The 22,512-nt window shown below is 43.0% G+C and overlaps 1 protein-coding gene across 2 annotated transcripts; it reads left to right on the top strand.

The window, feature by feature from the left end:
* The first annotated feature begins 310 nt into the window (after positions 1-310).
* On the top strand, positions 311-21,852 carry lmtk3 (lemur tyrosine kinase 3). 2 transcript variants are annotated; one of them, XM_026184314.1, is made up of 16 exons: positions 311-906; positions 3,169-3,317; positions 3,703-3,850; positions 5,215-5,288; positions 5,462-5,580; positions 7,133-7,220; positions 8,045-8,193; positions 8,281-8,365; positions 8,453-8,574; positions 9,502-9,651; positions 9,746-15,989; positions 16,080-16,243; positions 16,506-16,639; positions 17,052-17,386; positions 17,465-17,549; positions 20,425-21,852. In XM_026184314.1, the coding sequence occupies exons 1-16, from the start codon at positions 816-818 to the stop codon at positions 20,550-20,552; spliced, it is 8,265 nt and encodes a 2,754-aa protein (XP_026040099.1). In that variant the 5' UTR covers positions 311-815; the 3' UTR covers positions 20,553-21,852. The 2 variants fall into 2 exon arrangements, with proteins under 2 accessions (XP_026040099.1, XP_026040100.1); XM_026184315.1 differs by having other exon boundaries at positions 312-906; positions 3,169-3,302.
* Positions 21,853-22,512: the final 660 nt, after the last annotated feature.

Below are 22,512 nucleotides of genomic sequence, written 5' to 3'. Positions count from 1 at the left end.
GTACCCACCCTGCAATGCAAAACTACTTTTATAGGTGATATAGCTAGTTTGTGGTGGCATATGTGCTGGCTCTTTTTGATAAGTTTATTAGGCTTAGATTGGCTGTAATAACCTCTAAAAGGTGAATTTATGGCTTTGTTTCTGAGATTATCTTATAGGATGCCAGAGCACAAATCACATCACACCCAAAGGTCATGATATGAATCCTTAAGTGATATTATGTGGATTTTAAAAATCCAATCCCAGATCGATATAAGCCGCCTCGTTTGCTCCCCTGTGGGCGCATTATCACGGGTGTGTTTTGATACTATGAGGCTGTGGTGAATGATCAAGCCGGACCATGACAATGCGCGCCGTGCGAGGCTGACGTAGGCTGGCGGAGGAGAAAAACACAGACACCCTCCAACACCGTGAGATGGAGGGAGGAGGAGCAGGTAGAGGGTAGGAAATATATAAATATAACGTCAGAAATAGAGGATGGTTGTTTTCAGCGGTGCTTGTGACCGAGGCAGAGCAGAAATGGATGCGCAGCGAGAGGCGGCCTGAGGATGCACAATAGAGCATCTCACACACTGTGTTTAATTGCGGATTAGAGCGGAGGGGAAGAGGAGGGGGAGGGGGAGAGCACAACAAGGAAGGCAAGGAGACGCTCTTTATTATTAGGAGAAAGCGGAGAGGAGGAGGGGGAGACGGAGACAGCGTGAGCCCGGAGACGGCACAGACCGTGGCGGGGGGACGGGAGAGAGGACACCGACGCTGACAGTCGGCAGCGGCGCTCGGATGCTGTTGTTGTTGTTGCTGCGGACGCGGCGACGATGCGGCCACACTGCTGGGTGATGGTAGCGTTGGCGGGGATCATGTCGTACTTCAGCCCGGAGAGAGCCCTCGGAGCACCGCAGAGGGAAGGTGAGCGGAGTCGGAGAAGGAGGAGGTTTGAAAAGCTGTCAGGGATGCTGGAGAAAGGAGAAGAGGATTTTGGGGGGTGGGTGGGGGGGTGGTATAGTCATTTATGAAAAGGCCTCTGCACACTGAGGTGAATATTGCATTATCAGCCAGTTAGGCTGAGACATAATGCGAATTATTAGTGCTGGCTGACCTAATCACAACAGGAGCGAGGCCGACTGGGTGATGGGTTGGGTACCGTATTTGCATGCAATGATGAAAATATTTCGGGCCTCACATCGATGCCTTTTTAAAAACAACATGTACTGTATGCACAGCAGGGCTAAAATCGTCGGTCAGTGCTGGATATTTAGTCTAAAAATAGCCTCCACTTGGCTCTTGAGACTATTTAGCCCAATAACCACTGCTGGCATCTTTACTTTTTGCCGTAAATTTGAATATGCCTTGTTCGCTGAGAGCTGGCAGACTGTTGTGTTTGTGTAATGTGTGCAGTCATTGTATTGTGGTGTATTGTTTTGATAGAAGCTGTTGGCACAGAGGCTGGTGGAAAAGGCCCTGTGCTGGGTTCCTATTTATATGCAGTGTCTGTCTGGACATCTGTCTAGGGAAAGATGAAAGAATAGCACTGCTCAGGAATTGTGCATCAGGATTTGTGCCACTACTTGTGCTGCTGGTGCATGTTTTTAGGAGGGGGGGGGGGGGGGGGGGGGGGGGGGGCGAGAGGGTCATTCAGACTTTACAATGCTCCACTGCTCTGCAGATGTGATTTGAGGCTTATATGACCAATAATTAGCTATCTTTCCCTTTTCTTGGATTATCAGTTTGGTGCAATCCAGAGTGACAGTTTTCTTTTATTAGCCACAGATTGGGCCACAGCAGCTTTCACTTCAGTACAGAGCTGGTTTTATATGCTGGGCACATCTTCACTTACCTTTTCTCTGGCTGCTTCTGCACTATGTTGCAACTTTATGTTGAGCACAAAAATAAAATAAAATAAAAGTTGATAAAAGTCTACATTAGGTGCTGTGCAGAAGTCACAGAAACAAAATATTATTTCATTTCCTAGATTAAAAAAAAAGTTTTAGTTTTTTTGTCGAGTGTTGATCCTGTTCTTACAATATTTATCAAGCTGTTCAATTATTAAATATACTTTAACATTTATGCATGCAGTGTTTACAATATCATGACCATGTTGTGTTGAGGAATGTACTTTGGGATTTTTATGAGGGACACAGACAATCACACTGTGATATCTTCAGACTGCACATATAAAAATAAACAGCAATTTATCTGCCAGTTATAGTTACAGTATCAAGGTTTATATGTGCCTCCTTTCCCCTATTATATTTTGTATTATATCTCTTAATTTTTTCTTATGATCATAGTTGTATATCTGCTTTTGACTGCCTTATTTACACAGAAAAGATGTAATTTAATTATTAATGGTTACATTTCATGTACAGTTTAAGCGTGAGTTTGACACCTCGTGACTGTTTCAAGGTGTCATTGTTCCTCTTTTTTGGTCATCTGTCAATGGTAATAAAATGTTTTGGCTGCAGAAGTGAAATGAAACCTATAAACAATACCTGAAGGGTATTTAACCACGCTGCCCTGCCCCTTTTCTTTTCTGCAGATGGTTCACTTCCCACACTCGACTACATTGAGGTACAAAAATCAAATGTCCCGACCCCTCCCTCTCTCACCTGAGTAGTAAACCTTCCTGATTTGAGTAATTCTTCTCCAATTTCTGATCCCTTCCCGAGTTAGCGCTCCTTTTTTTTACCTAAATGACAACTCCAGCCACCCACCTCCCCTGCTTCTTAACTGTGTTTCCTGAGTGGAATGCCATTTCTGATATTTCCCCCCTTCCCCCCAAGCTTTTCTCCTTACTGGAATGGTATACTCTCCCAAATTTTAATTCCAGTCTCTATTTTCTTTTTACTGACTCAGACAATGTGTTCTTTAATCTTCAACTTAGTTTGTTTTCCTGCTTATTTCTCCCCAACTCCCTGATGCAAACCGTCCATTGGGGTTCTCCACTGTGTCTCAGGCCTGCTTCTAAGAAAACGCTCCAATGGTTTTTCTGCTAAACACAACACCTATGTAACAAGATTTCACACCTTTCTGCTTCAGTGAAGTCTCTCTTTTTTTTTCTTTTTTCACTGACTCAGACCTAGCATTGCTCCCCTTGTAGAAGCACAAATCCCCTGAATTTCTACATTAAACCTGTCCTCCGTTGTATTTTTCTTCCTGTCGTCCTCTCAGTTTCTCAGTCCAGGGCTGCATCCCTCTCTCCTCCACCCTACGTCGTCATCCTCATCTCTTGCTCGGGGCTTGTCTCTTTTGTTCTGCTGCTCCTCACCTGCCTGTGCTGTAAGAGGGGAGGAGTGGGGTTCAATGTAAGTCTTCAACATGTAAGAGATCTATTCACCTCTCTCTGCTTTCTTTTGCTTCTTTTCTTTGTTTTTTAATGCGTTTTGTGCTTGTCTGCATGCTTTTATATGTGTCTGACTTGGTAAACTGCACAAGTATTTGATTTCGAAGTGTGAACAGTCAGTAACTCCAACTTAATGAAGCAGAAGGGGTCAATAATCATCTCTCGGTCTAATTTTAACTTAGTGTTTTTGTTCAGCTGGCAGACAGAGTACCATTTGTTCAGAATGAATGATTTCTCATTGTCTGTCCTTGGTGGTTACTGCTAAACTCAGCTTTATTATTAAGTGGAATAATACGTTTTATTTTATATTCATAGCTATTACAGCTTAGTGATTTTTTTATGTGCTGCTGTGGTTCAACCAGGAGTTCGATAACGCAGATGGGGAGGAGTGCTCTGGAGGCTCCAGTCCCATCCAGGAGGACAGCCTGTCATCATGTCCCTCCCTCCCTGAGGTCTACACCTTGCCAGTCAGAGACCGCCCCAGCTGCCCCTCCCTGCAGGATGGAGCAGGTAAAAACCTAAAGTGCCTCTCACTTTGCTCAAACTCTTATTGAGCTTCCTACCGCTCAAAATAAAGATGAAATCCTGCACTAAACTCCCTCAGGATCTGTTGCCTGAATCACTGATGCGGATCCACTAAAGGTCTCAAACTGAGTGCACAACCAGAAGGATTGGACTCCCTACTGAACCTCAGTGAAGTGGAAACGATGATTTGTGACAATTTTGCATCAGGGCTGTAATCAGGACACAGGCAGGGATGTGTGGAGTTTATGTATTTGGTTCAATTCAGTTTTATTTATGTAGCACTGCAATATAACCTGCAAACGTATTCAAACTATACAGTAAAGTGTCATGAGTTTTGCTATTTAGTGGTCTCACTGACCGCTCACAGCACTTTACACTGCAGGCCACACTTATAGTGCACACAGTTCTATTCTATGCACATAAGAGCTTTATCTACCTTACACTCACACCTTTGGACCTTTAAAAAAATCATCAATTAACCTAACTGTAGACTGTGGAAGGATGCCAGAGTAGCTGGAGAAAACCCTCGCAGGCACAGGGAGACCATGCAAACTCAACATTATAATGAGAGACTCTGACTTCCTTTGAGCAAGCTTTCTTGAGTTGTATGTTTGAACTCTGATGGTACAGATTCTGATGATGAAAGTTTTCAAAAAGTAGAGAAATATTTCTCTCTGCTTAATTCAGGTTAAAAAGCTGAATGTATGAGCATGAACAATAATCAAGTTTATTGTGGAAACATTGAACTCTCTCTGCACGATGGCATGAGCTGATGATTGTTTTCATTATTGATTAAGTTTCTATAAAATCATAAGAAAAAAAAGGAACAAAAATCTGTTAAAGTTTCTTAAAGTGATGTCGTGAAATTTGTGATTTTGCTTTATCAACACTCCAAAACATGAAATTATTCATTTTTGCTGTAAAATGAGAAGGAACAAATCCTTACATTTGAGAAGCTGGAATGAGAGATGTTTTGACCTGGAATAACAGCTTAAGCAGTCAACTGATTATCAAAGTGGCGGAAGATTATGTTCATTGATCATCGCAGTTCAGATTGCACATGCACAGCAGGAAAACACAACATGGAAAACCAGGGAAAAATACAGCGAGAGTAGATTTCTCAGTGAGTTAAAATTTTGTCCATGACTCTGAATTTTCCAGCTAGATACATTTTTATATGATTTCGTATATGTTTAAAACATGGTTGGGGTGGATATGTCATATTTATGTGTTGCTACAGGGCAGAATCTGAGTGTTTTTGTTCTGTTAATAAATTGTACATCTGAAAGAACATCAACTGCTGACGTCTGTGTGACCCTAATCTGTTTTTATTTCTGTTTTTTTTGTAGATCCCAAATCTCAGTGCTTCAAAAGGCATGCTTTAAACTATCTCCAGGAGATAGGAAATGGCTGGTTTGGAAAGGTAAGGAAATCTGAAATATAACCATCCCAAATCATTGGTTGTCTTTAAAACAGCATCCCCTGCTTTAATTCTGTCTAACAAACAGATTACAGATGCTAACTCAAAGTAGTTCTTTTAGTACCCGTCTCTTCCTGTGGGAATTTTCCATGTTATTGTCCATCGATCTCTTCTAGGTGATTCTGGCTGAAGTGCTGTGTGACTGCAGCTCCTCGCAGGCTGTGGTGAAGGAGCTGCGTGTCAGTGCCAGCCCTCTGGAGCAGAGGAAGTTCTTGGCTGAGTCTGAGCCATACAGGTGGGAGAAACTGCTTAAATTTTGGTAGCCATATTGCAGCCTTTGAGTGAGATTCTGTAAAATTTGCATAACAGTAACCACTGGAGCCACAAGAGGCAGGTATGGAGAAATAATAAATGTAGGATATTGAATCAGGTGTGACTCTCTTATACTTGCCAGGACTGCACAGACTCCTGTGAAAACTTAAGCGTAACACTACTGTTTCCATTCGACTTAAGAAGCAGCCAGGTACTGCTTGACTAACTGATCATCAGCAAGTGTGAGGAACTGTATAAAATCAAAGGTTTTGGTGGTTTACTGGTTTAGAGCATTCAGTTGTGTATTAACGCAATGCTACATTCTGAAAGGTCTGACCTTGGTTAGACCTTGGTCTGACAAGGCTACATCTCAGTCTCTATAAGCCTCAGTTAGCATTTTCATGCCAGTACAATTAGAAAAAGGCTTAAAAACTATGGCTTGTTTGGAAGGATTGCCAGAAGAAAGCATCTTCTCTCTAAAAAGTTGCAAATTGCATCTGAAAAACCACAAGATTTCTGGAAAGATGTCCATTGGGTAGTCAAGACCAAAGTAAAGATGCTTGGAATAATGTACAATACCACATTTCAAGAAAACTAAACGCAGCATATCAGCACAAACACTTCATACCAACTGTCAAACACGGTGGTGGATTGGTAATAATTTGGGCACCTTGCACACATTGAGTCAACTATGAACTCTGTATACTAAAGCACTGTAGAGTCAAATGTGAGGCCATCTGTCAGCTAAAACTTGGTCCAAATTGTGCATCGATGCCAAGCACAGGAGCAAATCTGAGAAAGAAAAGAGTCAGTGTTGCAATCAAAGTCAAATCTGAAATGCAACTCAGTGAGCTGAAGCAGTGTTGCAAAGAAGCGTGGGTCATAATTCCTCAACAACAATGTGAGAGCTGGATAAAGTCATACAGAAAGTTAAACTGCTTCAAGTCGATGCTCCTAAAGGTGGTTCTACAGCCTGCTGAATCATGTGGTGTGTTTAGGTGAAAGTCATGTCTTTTGTTACGTGACTTTATGTTCGGTTTCAGTGTGTTTGTGCAGTTTTGTGATATTTTGGCTTGAATGATTGAGGATTCATTGGTTTGTATGTGAGTGTCTGGTCCTGTGGATCGGTTTGTGCTGTGATTGGTGTGTTACTACTGAGTTTTTAAGGGTGCACTTACAGCTATAGCATATATACTCAGATTCACTAAGGCTTGTCTGCTAGCTCTGCATGGTTTGCATTTGTGATGTGAATCATTTATAATTCATGTGATGAAAAGAACAAAAGATTTATTTTACTAATAGAACTATTCGTATAATTAATGTGAAGATTTTTAGTCACTTAAAGAAATATAAGTAGATAATGGTGACAGCCCTGATTAGCCTGTGTGGTCTGAGATGGAACTGAATTCCAGTGTTCAGGATCATCTAGCTAAGTTTTGCTCACTTTAAGTCTCACTGTTAAGCATTTAAAGGCAGCGTATAAACATTTATCTATCTTCTGTCTGTTCCTGCGTCCCTCTTATGTTTCCATTCAGGAGCCTTAAACATCCCAACATCCTTCAGTGTTTGGGGCAGTGCAGTGAGAGCATCCCCTTCCTCCTGGTTATGGAGTTCTGTCAGCTGGTAAGTAACTGAACATAAAAGGAGGCGGATGAACTAATAATAGGAATCACACAAATGAAAGGTGCATATTTTTAGTTTAGTATAGCGTGCAATGTTTTTGTTGTGCTATGCTTGGGGTTTTTTAGATAATTTGTGCACAAATTGGTTATGGTATATCGGTGATGTCAGTGAGAAACACATGAGAAATCACAGTCGAGCTGCATCGATAAGATCTTTACATCTTATTTTAATTTCATATAATTTGAGGCAAAATTGTTTTTTACAGTTATCGATGCTCCGCTGTCACTAAAATCTGTTTTGCGTCGATACAATCAATTTGTTTTCCTTCTCTCGGGCGGTTTAATCACCAGCTGATTAAGAAAACCATATGAGCAGACTTCCAGGCCAAACAAAGATACAAGCAGATCAATTACAGCAACACAGTGAGAGGAGCCACACAGCACTGGAGTCCTCACTGACTGCAGTTACCCTCTTTGATAAAGTCTCCTATTGTCCTTTCCTTGCAGATATTTTTCATCCCTTTATGTTGTCCCCATTTTATTTCCTTGCTCTTCCAGGAGCACAAATGACTAACACAAAGGCTGCCAGCTCATTACTAATTCCCCTGCTGCTTTTGAGGCGCTGTGATGTAAAACACCTAAAAAAAAGGGGGGGGGGGGGGGGGGGGGGTATTTGCTGCAGAAGTAAAATATATCTTCTTTGCCTACATGATGGTCCTGCAGGTTTTATCTCTGTTTCAGGAGAAGGAAGAACACTCTGTATGCACTTCACTCAGCCATATTTTTCAATCCACTGTTTATATTTTGTTGTGATGTACAACGTAGGGTGACTTGAAGCGGTATCTGCGAGCCCAGCGTAAGTCAGATGGGATGACTCCAGACCTGCTGACCCGGGACCTCTTAACCCTTCAGAGAATGGCTTTTGAGATCACCTCGGGTCTGCTCCATCTTCACGAAAACAACTACATCCACAGGTCAGTTGTCGCTTTCACTTCCACTGTTGCCACGCCTCCAAACGTGAGGATCTCTGCTGAGGGTAGCTGCTTGTTTTCTCCCTGCAGTGATCTGGCTTTAAGAAACTGTCTTCTGACCTCAGACCTCACTGTCAGGATAGGGGACTATGGCCTCTCGCATAACCATTATAAGGTCAGGATTTTTTTTTCCTCTGAAAAATGAAATCCAAAGTCAATTCAGTCAAATCCATAATAATTTCTGTGGCGTGTCTTTATGAAGGAGGACTATTACCTAACTCCAGACAAACTATGGATCCCTTTGCGCTGGATTGCTCCTGAGCTGCTGGAGGAGTACAGAGGATCTCTCATTGTTACGGACCAAACCAAGACCAGCAATGTGTGGTATGTTTTAAAGCTGCTCTGTGTTAACACCACTGGGAACAGATCTGAATTAACGAGTTAAGCCGATAAGGCTGGTGATAAAATATTGATGAAAACACAAAGGTTTTTTTAATCTGGGGTCCAATTTGAAGCTACTCTTAAATCTTTTCCTACCACCATTCATTCCTTTAATCAGTGTGGCTCAGGTTAAATCAGATTAAAAGCAACTTAAATGATGCTCTCTGGATGGACAACAAAGAAAATCTAATTTCTCCTAACAGCTGTGCAGAGATTAAATGAGGATTGAGTGCGTGGACAGTCGGCTATGTGAACATAATCTGAAATGCTCTTTCTACAGTCTCAGTTATATTACAATATGATACAAATGCAGCTTGTTGTGGATCCATAAAAGAAAATAGTTCCTACATAAAACTGCTGTTTGTGTTATGATTTGTGGGAACACCAAACTAAAGAGCAGTATGATCTCACATTTGCTGGAGTAGAGTCCAGCTCAGTTTGTCAGCAGTCTTAAAGCTGTAGCCAAGCCCGGTGATGCCAGAAGGAATGCTGAAGAAATGAGAGCAAATCCTTTAAGCTCTAATATTACAACCTTCCCTTTCATGTGCTTTTTTAAACGAACCAACAAGAAAACAACCTCCTAACAAAACACACGAGTGGAGCAAAAATACCTAGGAGTATTTATTCTTTTTTATTCTTTCTGAAAAAACATAGTTTTTCTTAAAAAATGGAACAAAACAATTCACATAACAGTTTTTATTCTCCTCGGTTAGAAAGTCAAACCTCTGTGGGTGTTGGAGTAAATGCTTTTACTCCAACACCCACAGCAATGGTGGTGTTGGAGTAAAAGTGTTATATAACAACAAACCTCAGAGATTTCTTTTGAAGATTCACCCCTTTTCACTTCTCCAACTCATTTTTTCCTCTCAGGTCTTTGGGGGTGGTGATATGGGAGCTGTTTGAGTTTGGCTCTCAGCCCCACAGACACCTGAGTGATGAAGAGGTGCTGACCTTTGTCATTAGGGAGCGACAGATCACGCTTGCCCAGCCTAGACTGAAGCTCTCCCATGCAGACTACTGGTCAGTACTTATCCACTAATTAGACTGCATCGATCCGAGCACAAACTGTGTCTCTCCAAACTTAGATCCTCTTGTTTTTCTCCCTTGTCTGCAGGTATGAGATCATGCAGTCCTGCTGGCTACCTCCGTCGCAGCGCCCTTCAGTAGCTGAGATATTCCTCCTTCTCTCCTCCCTCTTGGCTGCTGAGCGAGGAATAGCGAGGGGGAGTGTTGGGGAAGAGGATGAAGAGGACGAGGAGTATGAGGAGGGAAGAAGAAGGAGAGGGGAGAGCGAGGAGTCATTTGAAAGACGCTGGGACTTACTCCGTCCACCTGCCTTTCAGACTGCAGCAAACGAGCGCCAAAGGGAGAGGGATTACGCCAGGGAAGACAGAGACAACTCCTACCCTCTACTGGACCCTGTGGGGAACTGTATTACCCCATCCACCTCTGAACTGGATGACATCCTGACAGTCACCGAAACTAGCAAAGGCTTGAACTTTGAGTATTTCTGGGAGAAGGCTCATGCCAGACGAGGCTACAAACCTCTTCCTCCTCCTCAGCCAATCCCTACTGTGAACAATAACCATAGACAGTCTTTGGACACTCCTACTGTCGTCCCAGTGATAAGCGCCCGTAGCCCATCCCTCGCCAGCGAGTACTATATCAGACTAGAGGAGCACACTCCCCAAGACAAGTCGCCGTCTCTCAAAGGGAAGGTACATTCCTCTTTCCGCTCAGATTGCCCTGGAGACATGGAGCTCATGGAGATCCGCAGCGGGATGCTGGGCAAAGAGCGAGTCCCTTATTGTTCATCTGACAAGTGCGGAAAGGGCCTCCAGACCGTCCGATCGAGCGAGGTTCAAGTCCAGTTGCCCAACACAGGCGTGGCTGAATTCAGAGACACTTCGAGCAGAGTGACTGACTTTTCCATAGTTGATTTAGGCGATGACGATGAAGTGGAGAAGAAAAAGAGCAGTAAGGCGGATAAAAAATCCACAAGCTCTCAAGCTCCCATCCTCCCTCCCAAGCCTCGTTCTATGTCCATGTCATCAGTCAATCCTCTTCACTCGCGCCCTCTTCCCGCCCCTCCACTCAGATATAGAGGACTGCCCCACTACACTATCAGCGGAAAAATTGAGACAGACCCCCATCACATAAGCACCTGCCCACCATCTACCTTTGATCACCTCGGGCTTCACCGAGCCCGACAGACTCTTCCCCCCTCCCCGTCCCTATCGCCCTCGCTTCCCCCATCGAGCCATCCAATTTACCCTCAACCTCCTCAAATGTGTCCTCCTCCTCTTCCTCCCCACTCCAAACCACAAAGGAATTGCCCCCTCTACAACACAGGGGACATTCACTTGAGATATAATAAGCCCCAGATGCAGAGATCCAACAGAGACCCGCTAACCTGTGATTTGTCCGATAGAGAGAGCATGCTGCACACTTATAAGGAGACTTCTCACTTGCGTGCAAAAGACTTTGACTCTCCCGTACGTCGAGAAAACCCTTTGCGCCCTATTTATCGAAATTTACCCCGCCCTGAGCTCACAAAACCCCAAATTGACAGACAGTCTTCATCGAGTCCGACTTACTCAGATGAGGATGACTCTCCTTTCATGTCTCCCGAGAGACCTGGCTGTGGGACGACTGTCACTCATTCCAGTCTATCTGAAGATGCAGACCCCGCCACTACAGAGCTCTTCTCCAGGGGAATGAAGAGGACTCAGTCACGCCTTGACACCATCCTGCCTGCAATTTGGAAGGAAGATGCTGAGCAGCAGGCAGAACGTGTCGCTGCAGCCAAGAAATCCCCCATGCATCTGTTTCTGACGGAGATATCTAGTGTGACAGAGTTGAGTGAGTCCAGGTCGGAGGGCTCATATGCAGCGGAGAAGGAGGAGAAAAGAGAAGGAGAGAGATGGGGGAACTTTCTGCTGCCCAACAGAGGCATGCGCCGCTCCCAGTCGCTGATCACAGAGCTGGGATCAGCAGGACAGTCATGGGGACCAGAGAAACATGTCAGCAGTGCAGAAGCTGAGGAGGAGGATGCTGTCACTAAAGAGTCATTCCAGAGGGATCTTTTTCTCACAGAGATTGACACAGGAAATATGGAGGCGGACATAGAAGGCCTACCAGGAATCGATCCAGTAAAATACCTCTATCCTGCAGGATCCAGACTGAGGCCCTATGTCTGCGCCCCAGGCCTCCCCTCATACACTGAGGCAGAGGAAGCCTACTCCAAAGGTATACGGAGATCCCGCTCTCTCCTGTCTGAGATCACAACGGAAAAGCACGATTCTGAAATACATTTTACCGAGAAGGAGCCGCGGAGAACTGAAATCACCAGAGAGGAGTTCCTGAAAGAGATCCAATCAGCAGAAACCTTTCTGACCGAAATCATATCGAGACAAAATGCAGCCGCACATAGGAAGGAAGCAGATTCATCTTACTCCCCTACTCCAGTGTCCCCTGAATATGAGTCCATCTGCATTGACCCAAACTCAGCTCAGACCATCAGATTCCAGTCAGAAAGCTCCATACGAGCAGCCAACAAGGGCAAAGATGATACACAGACTGAAGCCATCTATGCCCAAGTGACCAAGCGTGCTAAGAAGAGTGAGATCAAAGTTTCCTTGAAACCTGACATCCCTATTCTTCACATTGGTTCAAACAAACCGGACAGCCAAGTAAATAATGCTGACCACTGCCAGTCCGGTGAGTTTGTGTTTTCTGAAATCATGCCTAAAAATGGTTTACTACATAACCAAACACCCGCGTCTCAGAGAGAAGAGGAGGAGTGTTCGGACGGCCCTGCCTTACCTGCCAGAGGAGAGCAAACAGATCTGCCAGAGCACTTTCCCCCTGAATCCACAGAGAACGTTCAGGAAGTCAACACTGTGAACCTGCGTGAGAGCCAATCACTCACTACAAAGGAAGCTGTTATAAGCAATGGCGAGATAACAGAAGATGACCTACAGATGCACAGTCCTTTGAGGGGGGATCAAACAGACGTGATTTCTCATGATCCTGAGAAAACAGCTGATTTGGAGAACTCTAAAAACTTAGATTCTCTCGTTAATGAAAGTTTTGCAGAAGCGGAAATGGAAAATTCACTTCAGCACAAAGACGAGCGTCACACTGCCCAGAAGGTGCCCACTCCCGCAGCCACTCCTACCACGCCAGACTGGGACCCTTCCTCCGATTTTTCACTCGTCACCCCCACCGACTCAGTCCTATCACCTTTGACTTCCAGCTCGGCCGACTGCCTCACGCCTAGTGACTCATGGACGGGAGGTGGCGGAGGAGGTGGAGGAGGAGTGGGAAGCGGCGGATGGCGGGCTCTGGGAAATGAAACACCACATCGAGACTCTGCATATTTCTCAGACAGCGACTGGGAGGGTGACGGGATGAACAGGAGGAGCAGCAGCGATGGACTTGTTGCCTCCAGGCCTGGCAGCGGGAGAGGAGGTGATCGGGGAATACTGACAGGGATAGAGGAGAAAACCGAAGAGGAGGGTGAGACTGGAGAAAAGAGTCCATTAAGAAATAGTACCCACATGTCAGATAGGACAACGGAAACTGGAGAAGGGAGGACTATTGAGAGTTGTGAAGAGAAGGGTGTACTGTATCCTGAAAATTACCCGATCCCTAATTTAGGAAATGACAAAGATATTCTAAACAAAGCGCTGGGATCTGCTCAGAGAGACGATTCTGGCATTTTCCATAACGAGAGCAAAAAGTCAGCCCTGCTGTGCGATGATCCACAGAACAAGGACTGTGTGGACTTAATTGATAAGTTGTTTTCAAAATTAGATGATGAGCCACTTAAAGGGCTTTCACACAGCAGTGGGTACATGATAGACAGCCATTACACAGATGGCATAATTTCTCAGATAGCAGACTGCAAATACCAGGACTTTGAAGAGAGTGACTTAAATCTATATTCCAAGAGTCCCACTGAGACAAATAGCTTGATCGAGTATAAATCTGGCAGCAACTCAAAGAGTTGCATGTTTGGACCAAACAACAAAGATTATAAAAATGTTACAGAGACAGATAACGATCTCAGTCAGCTCAGTTCTCCCACGTCTGGGAATGAAGCTGTGGACTCTGCAGCACCATCCCAAGTTGACAGCACCATCGAGTCCAGATTACCTAAACTTTGTGATATTCAAACGAACAGCGTTATACTTGGAGATGAAAACCTGCCAAATGACGATGGGAAGGCTGCTGATGCAAAAGCGAGCGGTCCGACGTGTCTTTGGGCTGAAGAGCCTGAGAAATGTGGAGAGAGGCCCTGTGTGGACCACAATGAGCTGGGCTTGAGAAACCTTCGCTACTCAGATGGCGAGGAGGAGAGCGGGATCACAGCAGAGACAGAGGAACAGAAGGCTGCTGCAGAGCTGAGTATCGCTGTGAAGGAGAGGCCACCCCTCAGGGGAGCAGCAAGTGGCATGAACTCTGCTAACGATGTGGATAACAACTCCTGCGAGGGTCTAAATGCGACAGCTAAAGAGTTATGGAGTGCTCTGGAGGAGGATGAAGACAGACCAGGATCTGGGGCGCTTAGGGGCGAGTTTGACTGCTACCGCTTTTCACAACTAAGGGACTTGCGCTTGTGGCCAGATGAGAATGACCAGTGGGCCTCCCCAGAGAAGAGGTGTCAGGGAGTCGACTTGAGATCTGAATTTTTCTCCGGGTTCGGGAATAAGGCGTGGGAGGTGGGTGAGAGGCTTGTTGTAGGTCAGGAATATTGGGAGACCGAAGAAAATGATGAACTGGCAGGAAGTGAACCTCACCCTGCTGTCTTGGAGGGCTGTGAGGAAACTTGGAACAATGAAACCCAAGGGCTAAGCGGCAATCTTTGCATTAAGGAAATGTGGGACACAAAAGACAGAGAAAGCCAACAGACGATAGCAGACATACAGCAAGAGGAAAACATTGAGAACCTGGGGGAAATTGACAGCATTAAGAAAGACATAAAAAGTGACATTTTGCATGTGGAAGTAGAGAATATAGAAATACCAGAGGAAGAGACCTTGGAGGAAGGACAGAGGCAGAATGCATCATGCACAGAGGCAGCCAGGGACAGGGAGGGTCGGCTAGACTCCACAGAGACGGCACAAAATCAAGATTTTAACACATGGCCCCAGAATCAACTCTGTAACAGAGTGGAGGAGGCGATGTCGGCTGTGCACGCTGACAGAGAGGCAGGCTCCAATTTAGAAAACTGTTTCAGCCACACTTTGGAAACCAAAAGCTCAGATATAACCATCTGCATCGCCGAAGCTCCTCATGTGACGTTTTCAGAACTGGAAAATTTTAAATTGGGCTTCAATTCGGAAGCAGAAACGAGACCGTGTTTTGCCAGGCAATACATAGAAGAAGGAATAAACCCTATAAAAGTGGAAGAGGATTACAGAGATGTGCCCCTGCCAGCTAATACCAGTGATCTTGATGCAAAGGAGGAGATAGATCAGTCATATCCACAAGAGATTGACAATTTCAGCTCAGTAGATTTTCCGAGTCCTCCACCGAGCATAGACCTTGATATGCAAGATGATAAACTGGAGAGTTTAGACGACTCTTTTCCTAGTCCACCGCCATCCGTCATAGAGGGAGAGGACTTTATTAGTCACATTAATCTAGAAGACTTTATTACCAGTACTGAGACAGAGCAGCTTATTTCCGCAGCATACAACACAGATGTTCCAGAGACACCTCTGCAAGAATTGCCACCTGCTACAACTCAAAGTAAAGGGATCTCTGCCAATCTCACCCTCCCCTCTGTGCATATAACACTGAGCGATGAGAGCAACCTGACATCCAGCATAGAAAGCAAGGATGGTCATAATAACCTGCCCCAGAAATCATCCCCCATAATGCCTTCTGCACCTCATGGTCCCCTGAACAACCTCCCACAGCTGTTGATTTCTGAGTGGAAGGACTTGGATGAGGAGCCTCTGGAGGACTTTGAAAAACTGGAACAACTGTGCTACATATCTGGCGATGAAGAGGAAACTCTGGGGGATCTTTTCTTGGGCAACCTGGAGCTTCTGGAGTCTTTAAAGAAAGCACCTGATCACAAAGTTAGCAGTGGTGACGGTCATACAGTCAGCAAGACATGCGACTCCTCTATACCCGAGGGTAGCAGGGTGGATTTAAAGGAGGACGAGATGTCTGATGACTCTGACAAACTGGAATCTGTACAACCGACGATCCTGGATTCCCAGAACAGTCTGCCGCCTCAGGACGAGAGGAGCGACGGACAGAGATCACCGGGTCAAATTTCTGATGTCAAGGACCAGCGGTCTCTGAACAAGATGACAACCAAGAACGGCCTCATGATGCAGGTCAGCATGATTTCTTGTGGTTTGCTGTGCGTGTGAGCGGTGCTCCTTGAGTTTGCTCGTGCTCTTTACTGCTTTGCTTTGTTGCTCCAGGTGTGTGAGGAGAGGCTGCAGTTCTCACTCAGTGAAAATGTGAAGACAAATGTGCTTTGGGGGACGACTGTTAAAGACACCGCCATGCTCCGGACATGGGGGGAGGAAGTCACAGGGAGCAGCGGTGATCTGGTCACTGTGAAAGAACAAAGAGAGGATGAGAGGTATGGATGCTGCAGAATTAAAACACTGGCTTCAGATTATTCTGTTTGATGCATCCTGTATTTCTGGAGGAAATAGATCCAATAAAATATATTCACACAGAGTTCAAATTACTTGTTTTGTATTTTTACTGTTTTCAGTTCAAGTAAACTCAAAGACAAGATTTAATTCAACTAGATGGACGTGACAAGATGAACTGTTGTTTTATTATTAATATTCTGGTGAAATATTCCTCTTTCTTTCGTTCTTCCTTCCTTCCTTCAGTCAAGAGGAGCAGGAAGCTGTCCCTGCCATTGAGCCCCCCATCGAGTCTGATGAACCTAAAGCTGAGCCGCTCACTGTGATCGAACAACCTGAGGTCCCATTACCTCAGCTTACTGCAAACCAAGCGATGAAAGGTATCAGCGTCTTCCACGTTTTACAAGTACTTATCAATTATCCCTGATTATACTGGGATATCGCTGAAAAACATTTAGCATACAAGTAATTTTTGACTGTCTAAGCTAAGTACACCTCTCTAAGCCTTTTTATTTGTTTTCTTCTCCTTTGATTTGGGCTTCCACTTCTTTTAACCCCACAGATCCAAACCTTCTCCCAGATAAAAAAATTGTGGGCATTTTCAGACTAATAGGTTAACAGATTAAATAAATCTAGATGTGATACGTCAGTCTTATTTTACAGAATTTAATTTTCTCTACTTCAAATAGAATATTTGTGCTAACTTTGGCAGATATTTACTTCATTGCTTTTGTAATCAAATTTGTGAGTAGGTTTGCTTCTAACATTTCTTTTCTGCTCTCGCTTTGATAGCAAAGCTAGCTCGCCTCTCGCTCACCCTCCCACCTCTTGCTCTGAGTCTTCCCCTCACCACTACTGGAAAAGGAGGATTTGGAGACGGGGCCATCGGAAACCGGATTGGAAGACGAAGAGGTCTTTCGTCTGGGAGCGACCCCGATGAGGAGGAGGAGGATGAGCAGGAGGACGAAAGCTCCCGGAGGGTGATTGTAGTCACAGAAACGGACGTGGACAAACGTGTTGGGCTCCGCAGTCTGCTGAAATCACCCAAGGAGCCAATGGACAGAGAGAAGGACAGAGGAAGAAATGTGTCCTTTTTTGATGATGTCACAATCTATCTTTTTGATCAGGTACGTCTCCTTTATTCGTTCACTTTTTTATGACGGGTTCTTTTGGAATAAACCTGACTATTTCTTTCATCCCAACAGGAAACTCCAACTAATGAGTTGAGCAATTCAACTCCCACAACTCCAACTGCGGTGTCTATCAAAAGCACCAAGTTGGATTTGCATGGTAAGTTAATCATTTTCTTTCAGTCATGACGAGATGCAGAATAAAGAAGGTCAATTTTAAGTTGCAGTAGAAGTGTTGTCCTGTAGGTCAACATGTCTCAGGTCTAATTGTGAGAAGACGATTAGAGCAGAGGAGCAACACTTGAAGCCTAATCGGAGCTCATGTGTACATCCAGAGATATTATTCAGAGCAAATGGTACTTAAATAAATCTGAAGTTTATTGGGGATTTACATGACAGTAAAAGGGGTTATAGGACATTCATGGCTAAAAGATGATCCTAGTATTAAAATGAAGTATCAAAAAATAAGTCATTTTTTATGCTATAGCTTGTTTTGACCAGCCACTGATCCCAAATGCTAAAATGACAAAGTTTTCCTTACATTAAGTTTTCCCACATAATTTAACAAAACGTGTATGCTATTGTTGCTCAAAGATATAAAAGCAGATTTTGAATGGACTGCACATACTGACAATAATTTTGGTTGCACTGCAGTTTGCAACTGCTGTTGTCCTTAGTGTCAGCAGTGCTTTCTGATCTAGCTGGCTGGCAGCATCTAACCAATCAGTAAAAAACATCAAATGTGTTCAACACAGAGCCAACTTATAATATGAGCTTGTCAGTTTCTTCAGAGGTGAATCAGTCACCTCCCAAACACACCCAGGTCCATTATGACCACTTATCCTAGGAAAGTGTACTGGAACACTGGAAGAAGTAATACTATGTTAGTTTAAATGTGAGCCTCTGTTCATACTCACATTTGTGTTCCCAGAAAATGTTTATTTCTTTAAATTAATTAATTAATTAATTCGATGACTGAATATTTATAAAAAGCCTCAGCTGTTCTGTAGGGTGTTTGTTGCTTATGCTGGTCAAGTTTATTATAGCTAACTAAACCTAAAGATAAAAACTGGAACTAGATATGAAAAAAAAAAAACAATTAAGTCAAACAATTTTGTGAACTTGGAAAACTAACTAAATTAAAAAAAATTATAGAGGAAATTGTCTTAATTTTGCCATTTGTCACTTTGGCAAAGTTTGTTATTACACACTGCCTGGTGAGGCTTTTTTGTAAGCTGCTTTCAAAAAATATTTATATTGTATTATCTGTACTGACTTTCCTAAATCTTGCCTCTGGAACTTGGTATAAATACAATAATAATAATAATAATAATAATAATAATAATAAGAAAGACTAAAACTAATGCTGGAACTAATAAAAACTAAACTTAAACAAGCAAGCTCACTCTGGCAAAAAAACAACAACCTCTAAACGACATAAAATGAAAGCTAAAGAGAAAATACAAAACTAATAATTACCGATGCTGATGTTAGCTGTCAGTGCAGCGCACCACACAGCTGTTACCATAACTGCTGGCTTGTTGGACTCTACGTGCATCAATGTCTGCTGCTTCTTACACAGGGATTCAGTCTCCTCCTTGAGCTGCCTAATGATGTAACAAAATGTGACAGCCACTAGCACATTCCCAGCTAAAATGGAAAACCTCAGTTCAGCCCTCTCCTCTGCAAATATGGAGCCAGAGTTAATCTTCTATAATTATGTCCCGGGATGCTGTGACATGTTGAACTGAGCAGGGATGTTAATCCCGCGCTCAACAATGCAAGCCCGAGTCATGTTTCTCTGCACATTTTCAGCTGCTCTCGCTACTTTCCACTCTCCATCTCATGCACTCAACGCCCTTTTTCACAGACTAATGAAAGTTGGGGCTCAGAGTTTCCTTTCGAGTTGTGTCACATACAGAAAAGGCAAAATTAGATTCCTTAATGATCTTTCAGGCCTTTCAAGACTTCAAAGTTTTGAAAGAGGTCCGTGTTACTTTTGAGTTATTTTAAGCTAAGACTGTGTCGCCTCAGTGTGGTTGTTGACTGATAATCTATATCTATTAATAGATATAGATTATCAGCTGATTTTCTCCCCTGTGCTTGGTACTGTTTTTTTCTTGTGCATCTTATAAGTGAGTAAACATGTGTCCCAGTCACAGATGGATCATCATTCTTCTCCTCAAGGTCACACTGGTAATTTTACAGGTACTTTTTCTCAGCATAACCTTCAAGCAGGTAAAGCTCGCCCTGATGTACTGAATGATATTGATAATATCAGATTCTCAAAGTTGATGCACAAAACGACAAAGACAGAACTTGGTGGTAAATGGATTGGTACTTCGAGCACCTTCTACTCACGTTTGAGCACTCAAAGCAAGTCTCATTCAAACAGCCTGTTTATACCTTATACATTCACACACTCACATCAATGCACTGGGGGCAACTCAGGGTTCAGTGTCTTGTCCAAGGATGCTTTGACACATGGCACAAGAGGAGCCAGGGATTGATCCTTGATTGGTAGACGACCAGCACCACCTCTTGAGAATAAACGAAGTGGTAGCTTGAAACATCGCTTTGTCAGACATGCTTCATATCGCTTGTATCCTGTTAGATGATGATGATAATGAGGATCTTATTAGTTGTGATGATGGAGGGAGTGGTCCTGTGGTCCTTCCGAATCTGCCATAAAAAGCAATATTTTCATTGCTTTTTATGGCAGAATTAGGTAGTTCTAGTCCTCCAAGTTTGACAGTTTGCAAACTTCTTTGACTTCTTAGTGGATTCTGATTTGTTGTGCAATGGAGCTAACAAACGATCAGTAATTGTTTCAGTTGTGATTGTGAACCGGGTTAATGTTTTGGTTTAATTCCAATAAAAAGACTTTCCTTTAACTTTCCCTTACAGTCAAACACATGCTTATTGTCTGGGAACATCCTGTCCCTTTTGGGCTTCCATACATATGCCTGGTGCACTTGTTCTGGTTTTAATACCAGCACAGTCGTGATGCTAATGTTGTTTTTTGTCTCTTTTAGGGCCAAAAAGCAAAGAATCGAAAAGGAAAGAGGATTTATCAGTCAAACCAAGGTCGCCTGTCGGGGTAAATTCAGTGACTTCATCGCGCTTCACTGTCAGCCCGGCTGACGACCCACACCTGGTGTGATGTTGCACATCATCCTGGAAACACTTTAGAGCTCAACCCTCTCGGACTGGCCCGTGAATTAACCCAACAACCAGCCATTCGCCCAGAGGATATTTTTTTATTGAAGAGGCAACTGAAAGAAGAGACTTCGATTCTAAAAGCTGGAAACATTCCAGGTTTTACTAGTGACGGGATTTTGTACGACTGGGGGTTGCTGAGCTCCGGCCTGCCACTGTTTACAGAGATTATACATAGCCTTTGGCTGCAGAAATCTTTGGAAAAGGCAGCATATGCTAGGCGAAGAGGAGCCGGGAGCTTTGTAAAATCTGAAACAGATTCGACAGCTATGCAGTGGGAGTCTTGCTGTGTACCAGCTTACCTTCTCTTTTTCTGCTTTGTTTTGTTTTGCCCTGGGAGTGCGGGGAATGCACTTTCTTTAGTCATTCGTCTGTCTATGTAAACGCTTGGATCCCGGTCCTCTCTTTATTAAGGACATTTTTCATTGCAGTCAGTCAGTTGTTCTTGTAAGCAGCAGTTTGAAACAGAAATTGCTTGACTCCTGTATTTGACAATACTCCTCAGCATTTGTACAAACATCATAATACAAGTGTATACAGTATCATTTTAGAGCTGTTTACTTTTAGATGTATTCTTAGACTGCACGAAAAATGAAACAAGCAGTTTATTTTTACTTTTATTTCTGAAAAGCTTTAATTTCTATATTTATTTCTATGTTATTTTACTTATTTATGTAAAGTCAGTTTCCATGCAATATCTTAATTATTTATTTAATCTATTAAGTTATGTATTTATTTGCGTTGGTGCAATTGCATATATGAACTTAACTATAATTTGTTTGGGACAGAAATGCATCTAGATCTATAACTTCTCCAAGATCTTCATAACAAATAAATCAAAATATTTTCCCAAACGTCTTAATTGCTAAACAAAAAAAAGTATTTTGTATAATTTTACTTGTTAATATATGCCAATATGTATGGAACAACGTCCTGTAATGTTTCATTATTTTCCGATGTCTATGAATTTTTAGCTGTCTCGTCATTCTTTTATCTTAATTAATGACAGTTAATGTAGCTTAGCATGAAAAATTGAAGCCTTTCATTAGTAAATAACTCCCATTTGTTTGTGTATCTGTTAATTTATTCCATTTTCTACTAATAACAGTCCATCATGCAGTCGAGATCCAACTAGTCAATTTGTTTAGTCTGTTTAAATGTTGGTTTAAACTTGTATTGTTTAAAGAATGGTTTTCAGGGGGCAATGTATAAACAAGGGGGAAATAAAAACTATGAAATGTGAACCTCTCATTTGAACTGTGTCGTATAAATAAGCTCGATTGTTGCTTTTATTTCATTCATGACCAAAAAAAGTTGCACTCATATCCAGATACATGCCTGTCAATGAGGGCTAAGTTACAAACTATTGAAATACTAGAAATTTTTCTTAGACACGTATGGGCCGTAAGAGCAAGTTCTATATTGTAAATCAATTAACAATGCTTCAGAAGGCACTGACATCACAGATACAGTTAGTGAAAATTAGATGGATTGCTCCAGCTGTCTGTGCTGGGAAAACATGTCAGCCAGCACAGCCATGACCCCAACTCCATAATCTAGGTAGATACAATATAAAAATGTCACCTCTCAGCAAAGGTGAAGCTGGGAAACATGGAAGTTTTTTTCTGCTACTTATTATCATTATTATTATTATTTTATTTATGTATATTTTTGATGTCCTTAAATCAGCATTTTGGGTTAGGTATCTTGAAATTTTGACTTAGTAACTCCACATTAAGGTTAGTGTTGTTGTGAGACTAACTCAATATGCTAACATTTTTTTCCTAGCTTCCACTAAATTATCCCTAGGTTGTAAAAGCGGAGGTAGGTGTGTGTGAGGATACGTTAATTAAAATTATACTTATGAAAAACATGACAAAAACTACTTTAAGTGGTTAATTTTA

This window comes from Astatotilapia calliptera, chromosome 11, assembly GCF_900246225.1.
Source record: "Astatotilapia calliptera chromosome 11, fAstCal1.2, whole genome shotgun sequence".
NCBI classification, from domain to species: Eukaryota; Metazoa; Chordata; class Actinopteri; order Cichliformes; family Cichlidae; genus Astatotilapia; species Astatotilapia calliptera.
The sequence above is the reverse complement of the archived record's forward strand: the minus strand, read 5'-3'. Positions and strand labels throughout refer to the sequence as shown.

Bases quoted from the DNA above. Each gene is read 5' to 3' on its own strand.
- lmtk3 (XM_026184314.1), top strand. From the start codon at position 816: ATGCGGCCACACTGCTGGGTGATGGTAGCGTTGGCGGGGATCATGTCG. The intron at 3,851-5,214 runs GTAAAAACCTAA...TTTTTTTTGTAG, and splicing joins CTCCCTGCAGGATGGAGCAG to ATCCCAAATCTCAGTGCTTC. The intron at 15,990-16,079 runs GTCAGCATGATT...TTGTTGCTCCAG, and splicing joins AGAACGGCCTCATGATGCAG to GTGTGTGAGGAGAGGCTGCA.